Source organism: Cydia pomonella, chromosome 14 (genome assembly GCF_033807575.1).
Source record: "Cydia pomonella isolate Wapato2018A chromosome 14, ilCydPomo1, whole genome shotgun sequence".
Lineage (NCBI taxonomy): Eukaryota > Metazoa > Arthropoda > Insecta > Lepidoptera > Tortricidae > Cydia > Cydia pomonella.
The window spans coordinates 19,581,139-19,597,582 of record NC_084716.1 but is presented as its reverse complement, the minus strand read 5'-3'; the positions used below and the strand labels follow the sequence as shown (position 1 = coordinate 19,597,582).

At 33.0% G+C, this 16,444-nt stretch overlaps 2 protein-coding genes across 2 annotated transcripts; both read left to right on the top strand.

Moving 5' to 3' along the window:
- The first annotated feature begins 135 nt into the window (after positions 1 to 135).
- On the top strand, positions 136 to 5,270 carry LOC133525296 (uncharacterized). Its single transcript, XM_061861583.1, has 2 exons — positions 136 to 1,371; positions 4,643 to 5,270. The coding sequence occupies exons 1-2, from the start codon at positions 664 to 666 to the stop codon at positions 4,814 to 4,816; spliced, it is 882 nt and encodes a 293-aa protein (XP_061717567.1). The 5' UTR covers positions 136 to 663; the 3' UTR covers positions 4,817 to 5,270.
- Positions 5,271 to 9,010: 3,740 nt separating this feature from the next.
- On the top strand, positions 9,011 to 11,225 carry LOC133525295 (uncharacterized). Its single transcript, XM_061861581.1, has 4 exons — positions 9,011 to 10,122; positions 10,421 to 10,779; positions 10,889 to 10,914; positions 10,960 to 11,225. Exons 1-4 carry the CDS (start codon positions 9,412 to 9,414, stop codon positions 11,127 to 11,129), a joined length of 1,266 nt encoding a protein of 421 aa, XP_061717565.1. The 5' UTR covers positions 9,011 to 9,411; the 3' UTR covers positions 11,130 to 11,225.
- The last annotated feature ends 5,219 nt before the right edge of the window (positions 11,226 to 16,444 follow it).

Below are 16,444 nucleotides of genomic sequence, written 5' to 3'. Positions count from 1 at the left end.
AAAGGTTGTCTGGAAGAGATCGCTCTGTAGCGATAAGGCCGCCTGTTGTTTACCTCTATCTTCATGTATTATATGTGTTTCCATGTATTTTTGTTCTGAGGTTGTGCAATAAAGATGATTTGTATTGTATTGTATTGTATTGTATTGTAAATTGTTGAGAAATAAGGATATCTCGCCCAGTTGGCCAACAGTGTCTTCTCGCGATAGCGAGTTATAGACAATTGCTACATTCCTGAAACTATGTGGGTGTTGATAAATAAATAACTTACATATCTGCTTTAATAATTATTTGTTGAATTGTTAACATACACAGTCACGTTTTAAAGTGATGTGGGGTGAGGCTAATTTTTCAATCGATATTCTATCATGCACGTCACCTAGCTAAATAAAAAGTAATTTACTGTAAGTATTTTTACTTTAAACGCGTATAGGTATTACCTATCGCACCCACTCCAACGTAATCGTCAAAAATAAAGATAAACAAATTTACATGACATTGTTCCTTTCAATTTGCTCTGATTAATGAATTGTATTGTTTGTATCTTTGAAGTATTCAATTAACTAAATTAGGTAGTAATAAAAACAATTATAAGGAAACTGCGTCATGACTATCACTATTTCTCCGACAGTAACGGTGTAGTTGCTGATTAGAGTTCATAAAAAATGACAGTGCTAAAGTGGTTAGAAATATTTTTAAAAATAGAAGAATTTTTTGGTTTTAGCCGGACCTTTGTTACGTGGAGTATTCCTGGAAAGTTATCTGTATTTTTAAGAGTGTTGGTCGAATTCGTTTTAGCAATATTTGTTCTCCAGAAGAAAAAAACATTAAACAGTATTGCAGAGTTTATATTGACGAACACACTCTCATTTGGTTCGTTGTTGCTGTCATGCTATTACTCTAAAACTTTCTTGAGATTTATTAGTAATATACAGACTAATAATATTATATTCAAAAGTGACAGCGTGTATAGTAATAATCTAATCATATCTCTAAAGTTGGAAGTTTATATCTGGTTCGGATATTTTATATCAATTTGCGTAATAGCAACGATAAACATCAATATGTTCTACCATATTGAAGGCACTATAATGTTTTTTATAAATAAAGTACTAGTTAACCTCCGTTTCCACATCGAGTTGGCAGTTATAACCTGCACACTCTGCACTATGTCTGAGCAATTGCAGAGCATAACACGATCTATAAAAAAAGAACACGCCATTGATTCTCCTGCTAGAAAAACATTAGTTAAGGATGATAACGACGTCGAAGGCTTAATCAAAAATGTCGACCAATGGCTTTTCAACTATTCAAATGTTAAAAAATGTTCCAATATTTTTAACGAAATTTACGGCATACAGGTACTCGAATGTCATTATTATTTATAAGAAGTTTTATATATGTATGTAATTCTGATGCATTTAATAACTGAAACTTACTAAACCTCCTATATTTTTTCAGATGTCATGGTTACTCTTATTATTTATTACACATTACATAACATTATTTTACAGATTTGTCTGCAGAGAGATCAAGGCAAGTAATATTAACCTGTTATGTTTTATCACTTTCTTTTACATCGTTATTTTTTATAAATTAAAAAACCATCAAGGTGTGATATCTCACGCAGAAATCAATGATTATATCCTAAAAATTACCTTACTAAGTGCTTTTCGAATCTAACTATCAAAATTTTCTCTGGTCTTAGTTTATAGTATAAATTGAAACATTGGCCTTAAAAATATTAATGATAATGTGTTTGTTTCCATTAATCTTAACAAGTTAATATGTAAAGGGTTTACACAACTTTACTCCTAGCCTAGTCGGTAGTATACCTTTATTATATACGAAGATTACGAAGCAGGAGCTCCCGGGTTCGAATCCTGGGATTTATTTGTGTGATCATTACAAATATTTGTTCCTGAGCTATGGGTGTTTGCTCTGGTTATAAATAAGTATTAATACCTATATAAAATAGTTTTCGGTTACCAGAATAGCTACTCATGAAAAAAACTATGAAATTGAATTAAATCGCGGATGATGAATTTAAAATACAGCCCGACGGTTTGAACCCTTTACAGTGTTCTTTTAATGTCATTATACGCGATATAATCCGATTACAAAGTGTTAGCGTGGTACATGGTAGCGTGTCAAGCCAAATTCAAGAAAACTGGCGACGCAGCGGCCGTGTGTTATATTATATTACACGAACCTTTTGGAGTCACTTTTAAACCACTTAAATTCTATTAAACACAGACATATGAAAATCGGTTAATTTATTAAGATACTTAAGGCTAACTAGAACCCCATATTTCATGAATATAGCTCAACCGGTTATTAAGATACAAACATCAAATAATCGAAATTTTTCTCATTGACATCAAAAACCTATCCCACTTCTAGGTGACCTAGCACGTTGAAATTTGACATCAAGCTGGGAAATTGTGTGGTTACGAATCTAAGAAAAAGAAAACAGTATTTTTTTACTAATTGTAATATTTTCCAAAAACAGTTTTTATGTACCCACTAACTAGGCTCCTATCTAATTTGTAATAGCAAAAATAAATATTAGTTTCAAAATCAACTAGGCATGATGAATACAAATAATTTCTGTACAATGATATCCGAGTTCAATATTAAGAATATGCGTCGTTGTTGACTTCATCGGCAAAAGAATGCATGAGGAGGAGGAACTTGACTCTCGTGGTCATATAGGATGGGCAAATAAGAATGATACATTATGTTTATACATTTTCACTATATCAAGTTCAAAAATTATTAAGTATTGTTTTAAAAATATATTATCCAGAATTGGCTAATACATGCGGAACATAATTCTAACAAATGTCCACCAGTAACAGCAGGCAAATGTGAGCCCTTATCATTGCAATTTTCGGCATATTCGAGCACATTTTCATCGTTATCACAGTAAATTAGTGTCGGATGGTCGATTTTAACTATTTAAATTTCATCAGCTTGTCCGCATAGACACGTCATTTTAGATAGCCCCACAGAAATAATCCAGACTTTATCTTCCGTATATAATTGGCAACTCTGAATAATATATCTATGAAAAAATATTTATACTTTTTTATATTACATATATTGCCATCTAATACCCATAACACAAGCAATAAGGCTTGTGTTATGTGGGAGAAGGTCGATCTATATATATTTTCCTATAACATTTATAATTATTTAACTGTTGCTTTCAAGGGTTATTCTTCGACGCTTGAAGTTGTCAGTGGTATTGCGATGTATGTTGCTGTTTTGCTCTCCATCATAATTGTAATAAATTTTACACGATCGGCGCAAAATCTGCAGAACAACGCGGAAAATTTGTCACGATGTTTGAAACAACTACAATTACAAGCGTGCTTACGAAAAGGTAATATTACAAAGTGTATAACGTTTGGTACCTACAAAATGTTAAGATTGACGTTCATTTTTAATATAACGCAGTTCCTAACGGCAGTGTTGGCCGAACCTTAATTAGAATTAACCAATAACCATTACAAATTGAACTGTAAATTTCTGTAACCGTTCGTTACCGTTTACGGTTCAATTTGTAATGGTTATTGGTCAATTCTAATTAACTTTCGGGCAGCACTGCCTAACGGTTTATTAACAAAATGGTGTGTTTAGCATATAATTATATAATAAACGTAGTAATTTTTTGACCATTTTAAATAAATTTAATTAATAATGTAAAATAAAACATCTCTTTCTCATTTAAATAGTTTTAACGTTGTCCCGAACGAACTGCATCTGAATGCACTTTTTGATTATCTGTATATGGGGTTGTCACGTTATAAATATAACCAAAATTATAGATAATCTTGTGACATTTGAGAACAACTTTGAAGTTAATAATAACAAGTGATATGTAAAACTGGCACACTAAAACTACAAACTTTGGAAAGGTGCTCCGATACGGGACCTTTTAAGACGGTCCAGCTTACCACTGAGCTTTTTTTCAAGTCAAATTGTGTCAAGTTTGGTTTATTGTGAAATAATACAAGTGATACATTTAGAACCTTTAAGTATGTAGCTACAAAACGTCCTTAAGGCAATAGTTAGTTTGTATTAACGTTTGTAAGACAATAATTTCGTTTAATTTTCTTACCTTATCTTATTCCCACAGCAAGGCTTTCGAGACGAGATATTAAGTACGGTATAAGAACCAACTATTACTTACTTCCAAAAATACTAAACAGCCTTCCGAAACATTTACAAGATTTATACCAAATTAATCCTGAATCAACTGAAGATATAAAAAAAACTTGTTATCATCTAATAACCATGAATTTATTTTCATAAAGAATAACAATAATGTAACGTATATAATATTATAACATACATAAATAGTGCGTTAGTCCGAACTCAACTCAGCTGTAAACAAGCCATTTTTGGCTTAGCAGTCAAGAAACATGAAACTGCGAATATTTAATGCTTAGAACTTTAATTTAAAAAAAATTAAAGTTTGCTGTTGCTCCTTTTTGGCTTTAATTAATTTCTTTTACCCCTTTAAATATAGCAACATTTCAGCAACTTTTTAAAGTTTGAATGCTAACTTGTACAAAACCACTTTGTTACTTCTAATTGTTGTTGATCAATATAATACCTGACCCGGTATAATGATTTTCAGATAATGCAGAACAAAAGGAACTACTGAAGCTTCTACGTGTTGTAATAAATCAACCGATATATATCAAAACATTTGGCGCCGTGAGCGTCAATATGACGCTGGTCCCCGCGTGCTTTGGGCTTATCGTGTCATATACCGTCGTCGCTCTACAGTTCAACAATGTTGTATAATGTCGTGTAAAGCCGTATAACTTTGTATAACTTTTAAGACGTGAGTGTAGTTTTTAGGGTTTCGTACCCAAAGGGTTACACGGGACCTTATTACTGAGACTCCGCTGTCCGTCCGTCCGTCCGTCTGTCACCAGACTGTATCTCATAAACCGTGATAGTTTTCACAAATTTCACTTACCGCTATTTATATATTGGAATTAAGCCTATTTGTAAAAAAAACACCTTAAATATTTCACAAAACGTTCATGCAAAGATATCAGATCACAATATAAATACAATATTTCCGAGAGCCATTAAGGTACTAGCTTAACACATACATCCATATCTGCTATTAATATTTTCAATCATCTGCCTAACGAAATAAAATGCCACAAAAGAAATACTTTTAAAAGATGCTGAAAAAGCTTTTAATAAACAAAGTCATCTATAACATAAAATAATTGTATAACTTTACTTTAAGATAAAATAATAAAACTAAGTTTAAGATAAAATAAATTGTATATCCGAAAAGGCTAAAATTGTAATGTTTATATTGATACACATCAAAGAATGTACCTAGTTATACTTCATGTATCTACATAGATTACACAATAAATATTTCTGATTTCCGTAGAAGTAGTAGTACTGAAGTGTAGGTAACATTTTTTCTTGCGCGTATAATCTTGATTAACTTTATCGACACATTTTTCTTGAGTAAACCATTTTTAAGTTTTTTTACAGTACATGAGGAATGAGCACTTTCCGTGCATGTGTCGAAACTTTAAAAAGCCATATGTACTGTAAAACGTTGTACAATACACGTGCGAATAGGTAATTGGCAACTCGTGACGATTTAAAACACTCCCTTTGGTCGTCGATTTAACACCACTCGTTGCGAATTTCCTATTTTCTGCACTTGTATCGTAAATTAATATTTTATGCTTGGAGTATTGTTAAATTGTTGGTATAATGAAAAATGCATATTTTACAATATAGCGTAATATATAATTAACCATTAAATTTAAAATGTATTTAACCGTGTCTTATTGCAATAAAAAAAATTAGCCACACGATCTTAGCCGACGTTCATTACAATATGAGTAGATTAATAAATGAAATCGGCGACGAAATTTGATATTTCTTTTTTGCTTTAACATTCGCGTTTTAATTTTATGTGGGAGACACATAATTTAAAATTTTCAATCGATTTTCTATTTTACACACTACTAATATATACCTATCCAAATTAAAAGTAATTTTGATGATAGCTATAATAGTACAAATAAAACCAAATTAAGGTGATATCGGCTAAATAGTAATATACTTTAATATTTTTACACAAAAAACATTCAATAATGTCAAAGAAGGTACTCTATTTAGTATAGATACATATCTTATAATTAATGAAATCGAAAAATAATGAATTGTCAAAACAACTTTTCGTGTACATCCAGTTAGAGGGCTGAATTGGAAATCAATAGTGGTCTTTGTCCAACGTGTAATTACTAAAAAATGAATATCGAACTAAAATGGTTTAGAATACTATTAAAATTTGAAACCTTTTTGGGTTTTAGCAGACAGTTTGTTACTTTAGCTATTCCTGTAAAAGTTTTTGTTATAATTCGTATGTTAGTTGAAATCGCTTTATCACTGTACTGTTTATGTAAAATAAATAGTGCTAGCATTGTTATGGAGACTGCGTTAACGCATATGCTAGTATTTGGTTCTATAATGCTGTCTATCTACTACTCCAAACAGTTTTTGAGGTTCCTCGACGTTATTTGCAATTTTCACATGAAATTCAAAGTTGATAGTGTGTATAGAGGCTGCTTGAATAATACTTTAAAGCTAGGCACATATTTGTGGTTCGGGTTTTTGTTGTTAACTTGCGCATTTGGTATGCCGTTGTTATGTTTTCATAGCATTTTGTACAATGCCGTTTCGTTAGTAGTGATAAATAAAGTGCTGGTCAGTCTTCGATTTCACCTTGAGTGTGTAGTTCAATACGTCACACTTTGCATTTTGGCTGAACAACTGCAGTGCATTGAACGTTCCGTTAAAAATGTGTTGGAGAATGGTAACGGAGGAAAAAAATTAACAAATATATTAGAAGAATGGCGACTAGACTATTTGAAAATTAAAATTTGCTGTGATACTTTTAATGAAATCTACGGTATACAGGTAGTTATAAATTGAATATGTCACAAATTATAAATTAATAAAATATAGTTTATTTCAGGTTAGTAGCCAATAATAAAGTGAGACAAAAACATAATAAAATTATACATTATGTCAGATGAAGCTAAATATTAATTATTTCTTACAGATATCTTTGAGCATTTTCGTATTCATTACGCATTACGTTGTGATATTTTATAATATTGCTGTCGTAGGAGTCAAGGTAAATTATGCTAGAATTAAATATATATTTTTTTACTATTCAGTTATTTTCCAATTTGTTTTAAAGTATTTGATTTAATATTTTATAATCGTGTTTAAGTTTAGTATCATTAACTACAGAATAAGTTAACAGGGAATGTGTATAATATTGCCTACATCATTTGACAAAACATAATATTCATGTTCATACTCAGACAGATTATGACAGCCATGAGTTGGTAGTATCCTCTTTTTTTATAAACAATAAGCATTTGCAAATATTTAATTATCATTAAATGTACAAACAATTTTTAAAGTATTGAATGACTGAACTGAATTGAGTTATCTTTACAAGTAAAATGCTACTTTCTTTGTATTAAATTTCGGAAGAAACTTTTTATTTTGTTTGAATTTTTACAGGGTTTTTCCTCAAGATGGGACTGGGCCAGCGTGACAATGCTTTATATATTGACAGTGTATTCCTTGATACTTGTAAATATGGTTACTAGGGGAGCGCAAAACTTACAAATTAACGACAACAAAATAAAATGTGGCTTACAACGACTACTCGTACATATGTACGTACATACAGGTATTTTATAAGTTGAATAAGCATATTTGATTATTTGTTTGCTTACTAAATTGTAATTTTTAAATTGAAGGAAAATGAAATGATCTATTGTTAATAAATGTACCACTCTCATGACGTCATTCATTAAAATCCCCCAAAACTCAAATACACAGTTCGTGTACACTTGTACAGTAACTAATAAAGCCTGGGTTAGTAATAACCAGATTTTTTTTCAGGACCCGTTCTCGATAAATATAACCACAAAATCTGGTAGTTTAAAACGCTCGAAAAACAACGACATATTCTCTTTTAGATTAAATCTCATTTACTTAAAATAAATAAGGTGTGTTTAATATTATAAAGTATTTTTTTTTCCAGACAACACGGATCAAAAGAAACTCATGCAAGTATTTAGAGTGATTTCAACTCGACCAATATACGTTGAAAGCTTTGGTGCCCTCAATATCAATAAGGCCCTAGTGCCCGCATGTATCTCTGCAATAACGTCATACACTGTCGTTGCTCTTCAGTTCAACAATGTCATATAACATAATTTTTATGACGACTACTATGGAGGGGGCACGGTATGTACATGCGTGTAGAGTGCAACGTGCCAACTTGACATTCTCATGACAAAGTTTTGTTAGCTGGCTCAGTATTCATATAGATCTTTGTAGAATCGGTATTTTGAGTTTTTTTTAAAGGCGGACTCATTCGCGAAGAATACCGCCACTAGTTTTAACTAAAGTATTAGTTTTATGAAGGATAATATTGACTCAAGTCAACATAATTTTGATAATGTAATTAGAATTTCTTATTGCTATGATTACGACATAATCATTTAAGTGTATTGTAATGCTTCTCTGTCGTTGCGTTATACATCGTCGTAGCTTTAAAAGTGACGTTTTTTAAATCCATTTTATTACCTCTACTATTGAAATGGCCCGAAGTATTATCTCTGTGATTAGAATAATATAGCAAGATTTTTTTTTGTATTACAGCTATAACTTTCTTTGTTATAAAACTGTTTAAATGTTTTAATAATAACGGCAGTTATTTAATTTTGTACGTACCTATCACAGCGTGTAGGTGGCAGTTTTTTTTATCAAATTAATAGTGTTTTTCTACAATTAATAAAATAATTACCTACTACCTACAGTAAAACTTTATTGTACAATTCACGGTTAAAACCCAAACGATTATAAGAAAATAAAGTAGTTATTAACGTAGTTTAAATGTGCAATTTAAAATTCAAATTATTTATTTCAGGCTAAGCTACTAAATGCTCATACACAATACAAAAATTAAAACAATATCAAATTAATATATATGTCCATATTAAAAATTAAAAATGCACATAAATTATAATAAAATTAAACAACATGTCAAAAGAAAAATTATACAGAAAACCACCGGAGCTATGAAAATTAAAGTGCATTACAATAGATTAAAATTAAAGTACAATAAACGAAGTTGTCCAAACATGTCTTATTAATATACTTAGGTACATGTGTAAACTAATTATTTTCAAATCGAAGGTACTCTGATAAATTAATTACATTTACTCGAAGTATTCAATCAACAAAATTACTAACAAACCCACTAACTAGCGTTCCTCGACGGAGTTAGTATTGGATAAGTACTTACTGATTACAATTAATAGAAAATGACTGTGGAGCTAAAATGGTTACAAATATTATTGAAAATAGAAGAAATATTTGGTTTTAGCCGAAGGTTTGTGACGAGGAGTATTCCAGGAAAGTTATTTGTATTTTTTAGATCGTTGATCGAATTCAGTTTAGCAATATTTGTAATATTCATTATCCAGAGGATAGGAACCATAAACAGTATTGTAGAGTTTATACTGACGAACACACTATCATTTGGTTCCATGTTGCTTTCATGCTATTACTCTAGAACATACTTGAGGTTTATTGGCAATATACAAACTAATAATATTATATTCAAAAGTGACAGCGTGTATAGAAGTAATCTGATCACATCTCTAAAGTTGGAATTTTATCTCTGGTCCGGATATTTTATATCAATTTGCGTAATAGCAGTGGTAAGAATCAATATGTTCTACTATATTGACGCCACTAGCACTTTATTAGTAATCAATAGGGTGTTAGTTAATCTCCGCTTTCACATCGAGTTGGCAGTTATAACCTGCACACTGTGCACTATGTCTGAGCAATTGCAGAGCATTACACGATCTATAAAAAAAGAACACGCCAATGATTCTGTTGCGAGAGTAACAATAATGAAGGATGAAAACGACGTTGAAAACTTATCAAGAAATCTCGACCAATGGCTTTTCAACTATTCAAAAGTACAAAAAAGTTCTAATCTTTTTAACGAAATTTACGGCATACAGGTACACTGATAATTATTAATTATAACAAGTTTAATATTATACTAGTGTACTTAGTAATCAATACTTACAAAACACGCAATTGTTTCTTGCAGATGTCATGGTTGCTCTTCTTATTTGTTACATATTACATAGCATTATTTTACAGATTTGTCTGCATTGGAATCAAGGCAAGTAATAGTCACCCATGATTATCTCTTCCTTTCTTTAACGTCGTTCATATGTTATTAATAAAAAAGCCATTAAGTAGGAATGACGCAAAAATCAAATAATAGTGCTTTTCTCATCCAATTATTTTTTTTTCTCTGGTCTTAATCTATATTACTACATTTATATCTACATATATACATTTATATATAAATGTATGAAAAAATTATGGAAACGATCCGATGAAGATAGTATACAAGGAGTTTACACAAATTTTATTTTTAAGGGTTATTCTTCGACGCTTGAAGTTGTCAGTGCTGTTGCGACGTATGTTGCTGTTATACTCTCCATCACGATTGTAATAAATTTTGCTCTATCGGCGCAAAATCTACAGAACAACGCAGAAAATTTGTCACGATGTTTGAAACAGCTACACTTGCAAGCGTGCTTACAAACAGGTAAAATTATATCTTGCAAAACCTTTGGTTCATATCCACATAATATTTTTTTATAGTTTGTTTGGCATAGTCATGTGTAATTTAATTTGCTACTTTTTAATTAATTCATAATTTCTCTATGCAATTTTGCAGCTTTTAGCCGATTCTACTATTACTACCTTGAGTAAAGCCTCAACGACTATTCTACTTGGTTAAATAACTTATATTATAACTACGTAGATATTATAATTTTCAGAGAATACAGAACAAACTGAACTACTAAAGTTTCTACGTGTTATATTAAATCAACCGATATACATCAAAACGTTTGGCACCGTGAACGTCAATATGACGCTGGTTCCCGCGTGCGTTGGGCTCATCACTTCATATACCGTCGTCACTCTGCAGTTCAACAACGTTGTTTAATGCCGTGTAACGTCGTATAACTTTGTATAACTTTAACATGGGAGTGTAGTTTTAAAATATAATATGCTGTAATCATTTTCACGTATAATATCAATAAGATAAAATAATATGTGTATGTGTAGGCTAGCTGGGACTGTGTGCCTTTTGTTGCAATTAAATGTGATATGAATTATATTTCATTTATATATTGATCCTGACTAAACATTGTTTATAACTTCGTTAACTATTTTGTTATGTTTTTTTTTTTTAAATAACGGCCAAGTTGAATGATATTTTTTTCATTATGATTTTAATTATGTTTACTGTTGTAACTGATGTAAAAGTACCTAGTAGTACTGAAGGGTAGGTAAACTTTTTTCTTAGTGCGTGTATAATCCTGTATATCTAACCTTTGTCTTCATAATAATGTAATTTATTGTTTTTATCTTTGATTCTTATTTTATATCGTCATTATGGCCCTTATCCATAAACAAGTAGGTATATGTTGACAAACAATACAGGTAAAGAATTAGGTAAATCATGGATCATAATAACGTGTTACGATAATAATTGAATATACCTTTTTTTATACTACGTCAGTGGCAAACAAGCATACAGTCCGCCTGATGGTAGGCAGTCTCCATAGCCCATATACGCCCGCAACTCCAGAGGAGTTACATGCGCTTTGCCGACCCTATGACTCCGCACCCTCGTTGAGCTCTGACAACCCTACTCACCGGCAGGAACACAACACTATGAGTAGGTTCTAGTGTTATTTGGCTGCGGTTTTCTGTAAAGCTGGCCATATACACTAGGTTATGCCTGCGCAGTTTTATCAACTGCACAGGTAAACGGAGCGTGTGTTGCATACGACTGTGCAGTTTCCTATACAGCTTTACCTGTGCAGTTGAATTGTACAGGCAAAACTGCGCAGGCATACCCTAGTGTCTATGGCCAGCTTAAGGTGGAGGTATTTCCACAGTTGGGCTCTTCTCTAGATCTGGAATGACATCCGCTGTGATGTGACCTATTACCACACAAAGCGAGATGATATTCACAACAATGTTCATACCTGTCTTACCCATACCTGCCCATACCTGTATTATTAATTTTAATTCTCTTTCGTTTTGTCTAAACGAAAGCCATCCACGGGCCCTTTTATCACAGTTATACACTACAATTTTTAGTATTAAAACATTTTATTGTAGAATGGAAATACAAACCTTACAACGCTTTTTTCCGTTAGCGTCGAAAAGGCTCGTGATGAAGTAAAAAAAAAACATAAAAAAATTGTAATATAAAAAAAGGATAGTGTACAACTATAAAAAATATCCCAACTAGTTCAAAATAGTATCGATTATAAATGTATAACAATTGAAGACGCCTTGTCTGTATTTTTCTGTACAAATAGTATGCCGATTTTAGCGAGGGAGGGGCACGTGAAATGTATGCGTCAGATAAACGTCAGTCCATGCAATAAGGACCATTGGGCGAGGTTTTTAAGAGGGGCAAGCGACGGCGGATGTTAAATGCTCTAAGATTGACCATTCAAGGTCATCAAATTTATGTCGATACAATTACCATTTCCTTTACACCGCATACTAACATCCTGCATCATATCAGAATCAGAGCGGACCGCCTTGAATATGTTCCTTTCTAAATTTTGCATAGTCGTGGGAAAAAACAAGGAGCCCGATGGGCCGATGTAGATTCAACAACTTGATACGGTTTTGGTCTTATTTTGCGATCGCTCACGAGTTACGCTCAATGCTGCTGGCACGCACAGGGAAACTACACACATAACAAATACATTGTAAATAATGTTATGAATGTCCAAAATTGTAAATAGTTTTACAAAATTACTGTAATTTTTTTCTGGGTTATTTTTCTCCTCATTCGAGAATTTCTGTTTTGCCCTATGGTTGACTGGTAGAGTCCGCCATTTGTACTTCTTTTTATTGTGTAATAAAGTTTAAAATAAATAAAGAACACCGGACAAACCAGACTGAATGCAGACAGGCCAAACAAGCCATCCGGTTATCAACGGAAAGCTCACAAGGGCGCTCCTTCAACTAGGGAAGCTGGAAGGTCCAAATGAGTATGCCCCACAAAATAGGCGCCATTCGTCGACAATACAATCGCTCATTTCATATCTTTTTAGGGTTCCGTAGCCAAATGGCAAAAAACGGAACCCTTATAGATTCGTCATGTCCGTCTGTCTGTCCGATTATGTCAGCGCCACTTTTTATATTATATATTGAATATTTATTTATTTTTAATTTATGTTATAGGTATTTATATATGTATGCATCATTTTATGGTTATTTTTCTATCTATGTATATTTGTATCAATGTGTATTCAAAACTTGCATTTCATTAATTTCAGTGATTGTACACTTTTGTTTGTATTTGTCATTCATTCATCGTAACTGCTGTTCTACTCATTTCCTCAAAGGTTAACTGGAAGAGATCCCATACAGGGATAAGTTCGAATTTGCTGTATTTAATTTACTCTGTAACTGTGTTCTTCGTATTTTTTATCTCTATGTACAATAAAGTATATACATCGCTCACGCTGTTTGATGCACGCAAAATGAAGTGAAAGTCGTGCGTGAGATACGCGCCAATCACCAACACGATCGGCAAGGTTGTGTCAAAACCAGCTCAAACCATAACAAGTTGTTAAACCTCAATCGGACTCCTTGTGATGGGAAAAATCAAGGGCTATTGTATTTGTGGCGATTTTCCGCAACTCGACGACTTGCGCCTATTTTGCGTGATATGTTGGGGGTGGGCTAGTCCTGCCAGCCCAGCTCCTCAAGGAATCCTATCAAACCTTTAATGTTGAGTAGAACCTCGGGGAGGTCTCTCGGAGATCCGCGATGTTTAGCCCTGTATGGAGTCACTCCGCTGCATTCCAGCACCACGTGAGAGGCTGTTTCTTCTGTCTCCATGCATCCTCGGCAAATCAAGGGCTATCTATTTGTATATCCGTTCAGTTGAATTGTAGCGAAGAGAATTTGAAATAGAGCTGGTTGTCAAAGAAAACTTTGAAGCCACATTAAATTTACTGCCGTCTTTCGTCACATGATTAAAAATTTTAGACCGCCATTTGACTTTGATCATTATTCTTTCACTGATATGTGTTAACTTTGTTAAATATCAAAAAATGGCGCCATCTAATAGAGCATAGGTCAAAGCTTAATATGGCGCCATTGGCGCCACCCGAGACGATGCCGCCTTTGGCATAAAGATGGCAGTAACTGTGGCTGCAAAGTTTTCTTTGACAATCCACCTCTATTTCAAATTCTCATTGGTTGTTGTAAGTACGTTGAGATAATATTGTGTAATGTATGTCCTTCTCTGTCGTTCTGTCTGTAACTGCATTACTTATTGCTAAATTAATATATGTGTGCCTATTTTTTCACACTACGTCGGTGGCAAACAAGCATACGGCCCGCCTGATGGTAAGCAGACACTGTCGCTTATGGTCGCCAAAAATGATACATGCACGTTGCCGACCCTTCAAAACCATGTAGACCCCCTCGGCAGGGAGCTCGGCTCAGCGTTGCTAGGTTGCTACGAGCAATTATTTGGGTTGGCAAAACTTGACATTCCTTTGCGTGCACAACCACAGATAAGATAATGACATGAATTTTGAAAACCCTAAATAGCCAAAAGGGATAGTGAATAAATATTGTTTTCGTTCATAAATTTCGAAGAACCTGAAATCGTACCTATCTCTGTAGCATAATTCAGTGCCTTCTTACGGATATGATGGTCGCACTTTTATTGTCTAGCGTCTAGGCTGTTATGCGTTACACTCGCTCTATTTACGCGGTTATCGCACTGATCCGAATTCGCACGTCGCACCGGTGCATGAGCGTGACAGCGCTATACACGCACGGAGCGACGTGCGAATTCCAATGTGATACCTCCTTAGGGTCAATCTGAGGGCCTGCCGTAGATTAAGGGGCATCTTTCTATGTCTTCTTATCTTATCTTATCTTCTAATTTCCGGGGGCCCTTGTGGATACACTTCGACCCATAGGGATCTTTTGTGTAGTTGCCCCCTAAGGAAAGACCTATTAGCTACTCAAGAGCTTTTTTGACCATTTCCATGTGCCGGATGATGGAGCTTATGGGTAGCCTTTTGAATTCCTTTGGTTCCAGATAGCCTGCTCCAAAGTCCTTCATTCTTTGTCTGGCGAGGGCGTGACATTCACACATTAGGTGTGTTACTGTCTCTTCCTCTTCACCACACATTCGACAATCGGTGATTTCGGAATGTCCCATCCTGGTCAAAACCCCTTTGACCCCATAATGGCCCCATAATGATGATTTGAATTTTAATTTAATTTAATTTATTGGATGTATGAATTGTGTTGATTATTACTATTTTATTTTGTTATATTTAATATTATTTAATTTGATAATTATGACATGTCAAAATATTATAATAATGATTTAATTTAAGTTGAATATATCTCTATATAATCTTTGTACATATAGTAGTAAGTTTATCATAATTGACACTAACAAATTTGTTAGTAAATACCATATGCCTATGGTGTTTTTGACTAAAGGTAAGTGTTACCTTTCAAATTATTACAAGAGACAAATAGCTTTATCGCTATCTTATTTACTTGACATTTCTGCCAAGAATTTGGCAGACAACTCTGCTCCTATTGAGCAGCCCATTATGAGCTTGGAATTGGTTCCAGTCATAACCAATGATTTAAACTAGCTGTTAAGACAAAAGATTCTGTCTCTGGCAATTTAGTTTTAAATAAATATAATGAAAAATACTGTAAACATGGAAAGTATATCCACCTGGTGCATCAAAACATTCAATGTATTAGAGGAAAAGATTTACAGATTGAACTTTTTATGAACGATTTTTATGTTGATATTTTATGTATTACTGAACATTGGTTAACAAATAATGAATTAATGCCTCAATTTAATAATCATCAGGTGGGAAGTTCGTTCACCAGAATTAGTTCCATACATGGTGGGTCGTTAATTATATTAAATAGTCAGTTAAAATTTAAGGAACGTAAGGATATTGTATCCATGTCTGTTGAACGGACTATAGAACTAAGTGCAGTAGAATTGGAGCAATTTATTGTTGTCTGTGTGTATAGGCCGCCATTAAGTAATTTTGAAATATTTGAAAGTGTAATGGATTCTGTGCTACTTAAAATATCATCTTCTAGTAAGAAATTATTTATATGCGGCGACTTTAATGTAAATATTTTGGAAAATTCAACAATGTCTTGTAGATTGTTGAATCTATTCAAATCTGGTAATCTCAACCACATGTTTATGGAGCC

Excerpts from the sequence above, each read along its gene's own strand:
- LOC133525295 (XM_061861581.1), top strand. The coding sequence starts at position 9,412 with ATGACTGTGGAGCTAAAATGGTTACAAATATTATTGAAAATAGAAGAA. Across the intron at positions 10,780-10,888 it reads CCACATAATATTTTTTTATA|TAAAGCCTCAACGACTATTC; the intron begins GTTTGTTTGGCA and ends TACTACCTTGAG. Across the intron at positions 10,915-10,959 it reads CTCAACGACTATTCTACTTG|AGAATACAGAACAAACTGAA; the intron begins GTTAAATAACTT and ends TATAATTTTCAG.
- LOC133525296 (XM_061861583.1), top strand. The coding sequence starts at position 664 with ATGACAGTGCTAAAGTGGTTAGAAATATTTTTAAAAATAGAAGAATTT. Across the intron at positions 1,372-4,642 it reads GCATACAGGTACTCGAATGT|TCAGATAATGCAGAACAAAA; the intron begins CATTATTATTTA and ends GTATAATGATTT.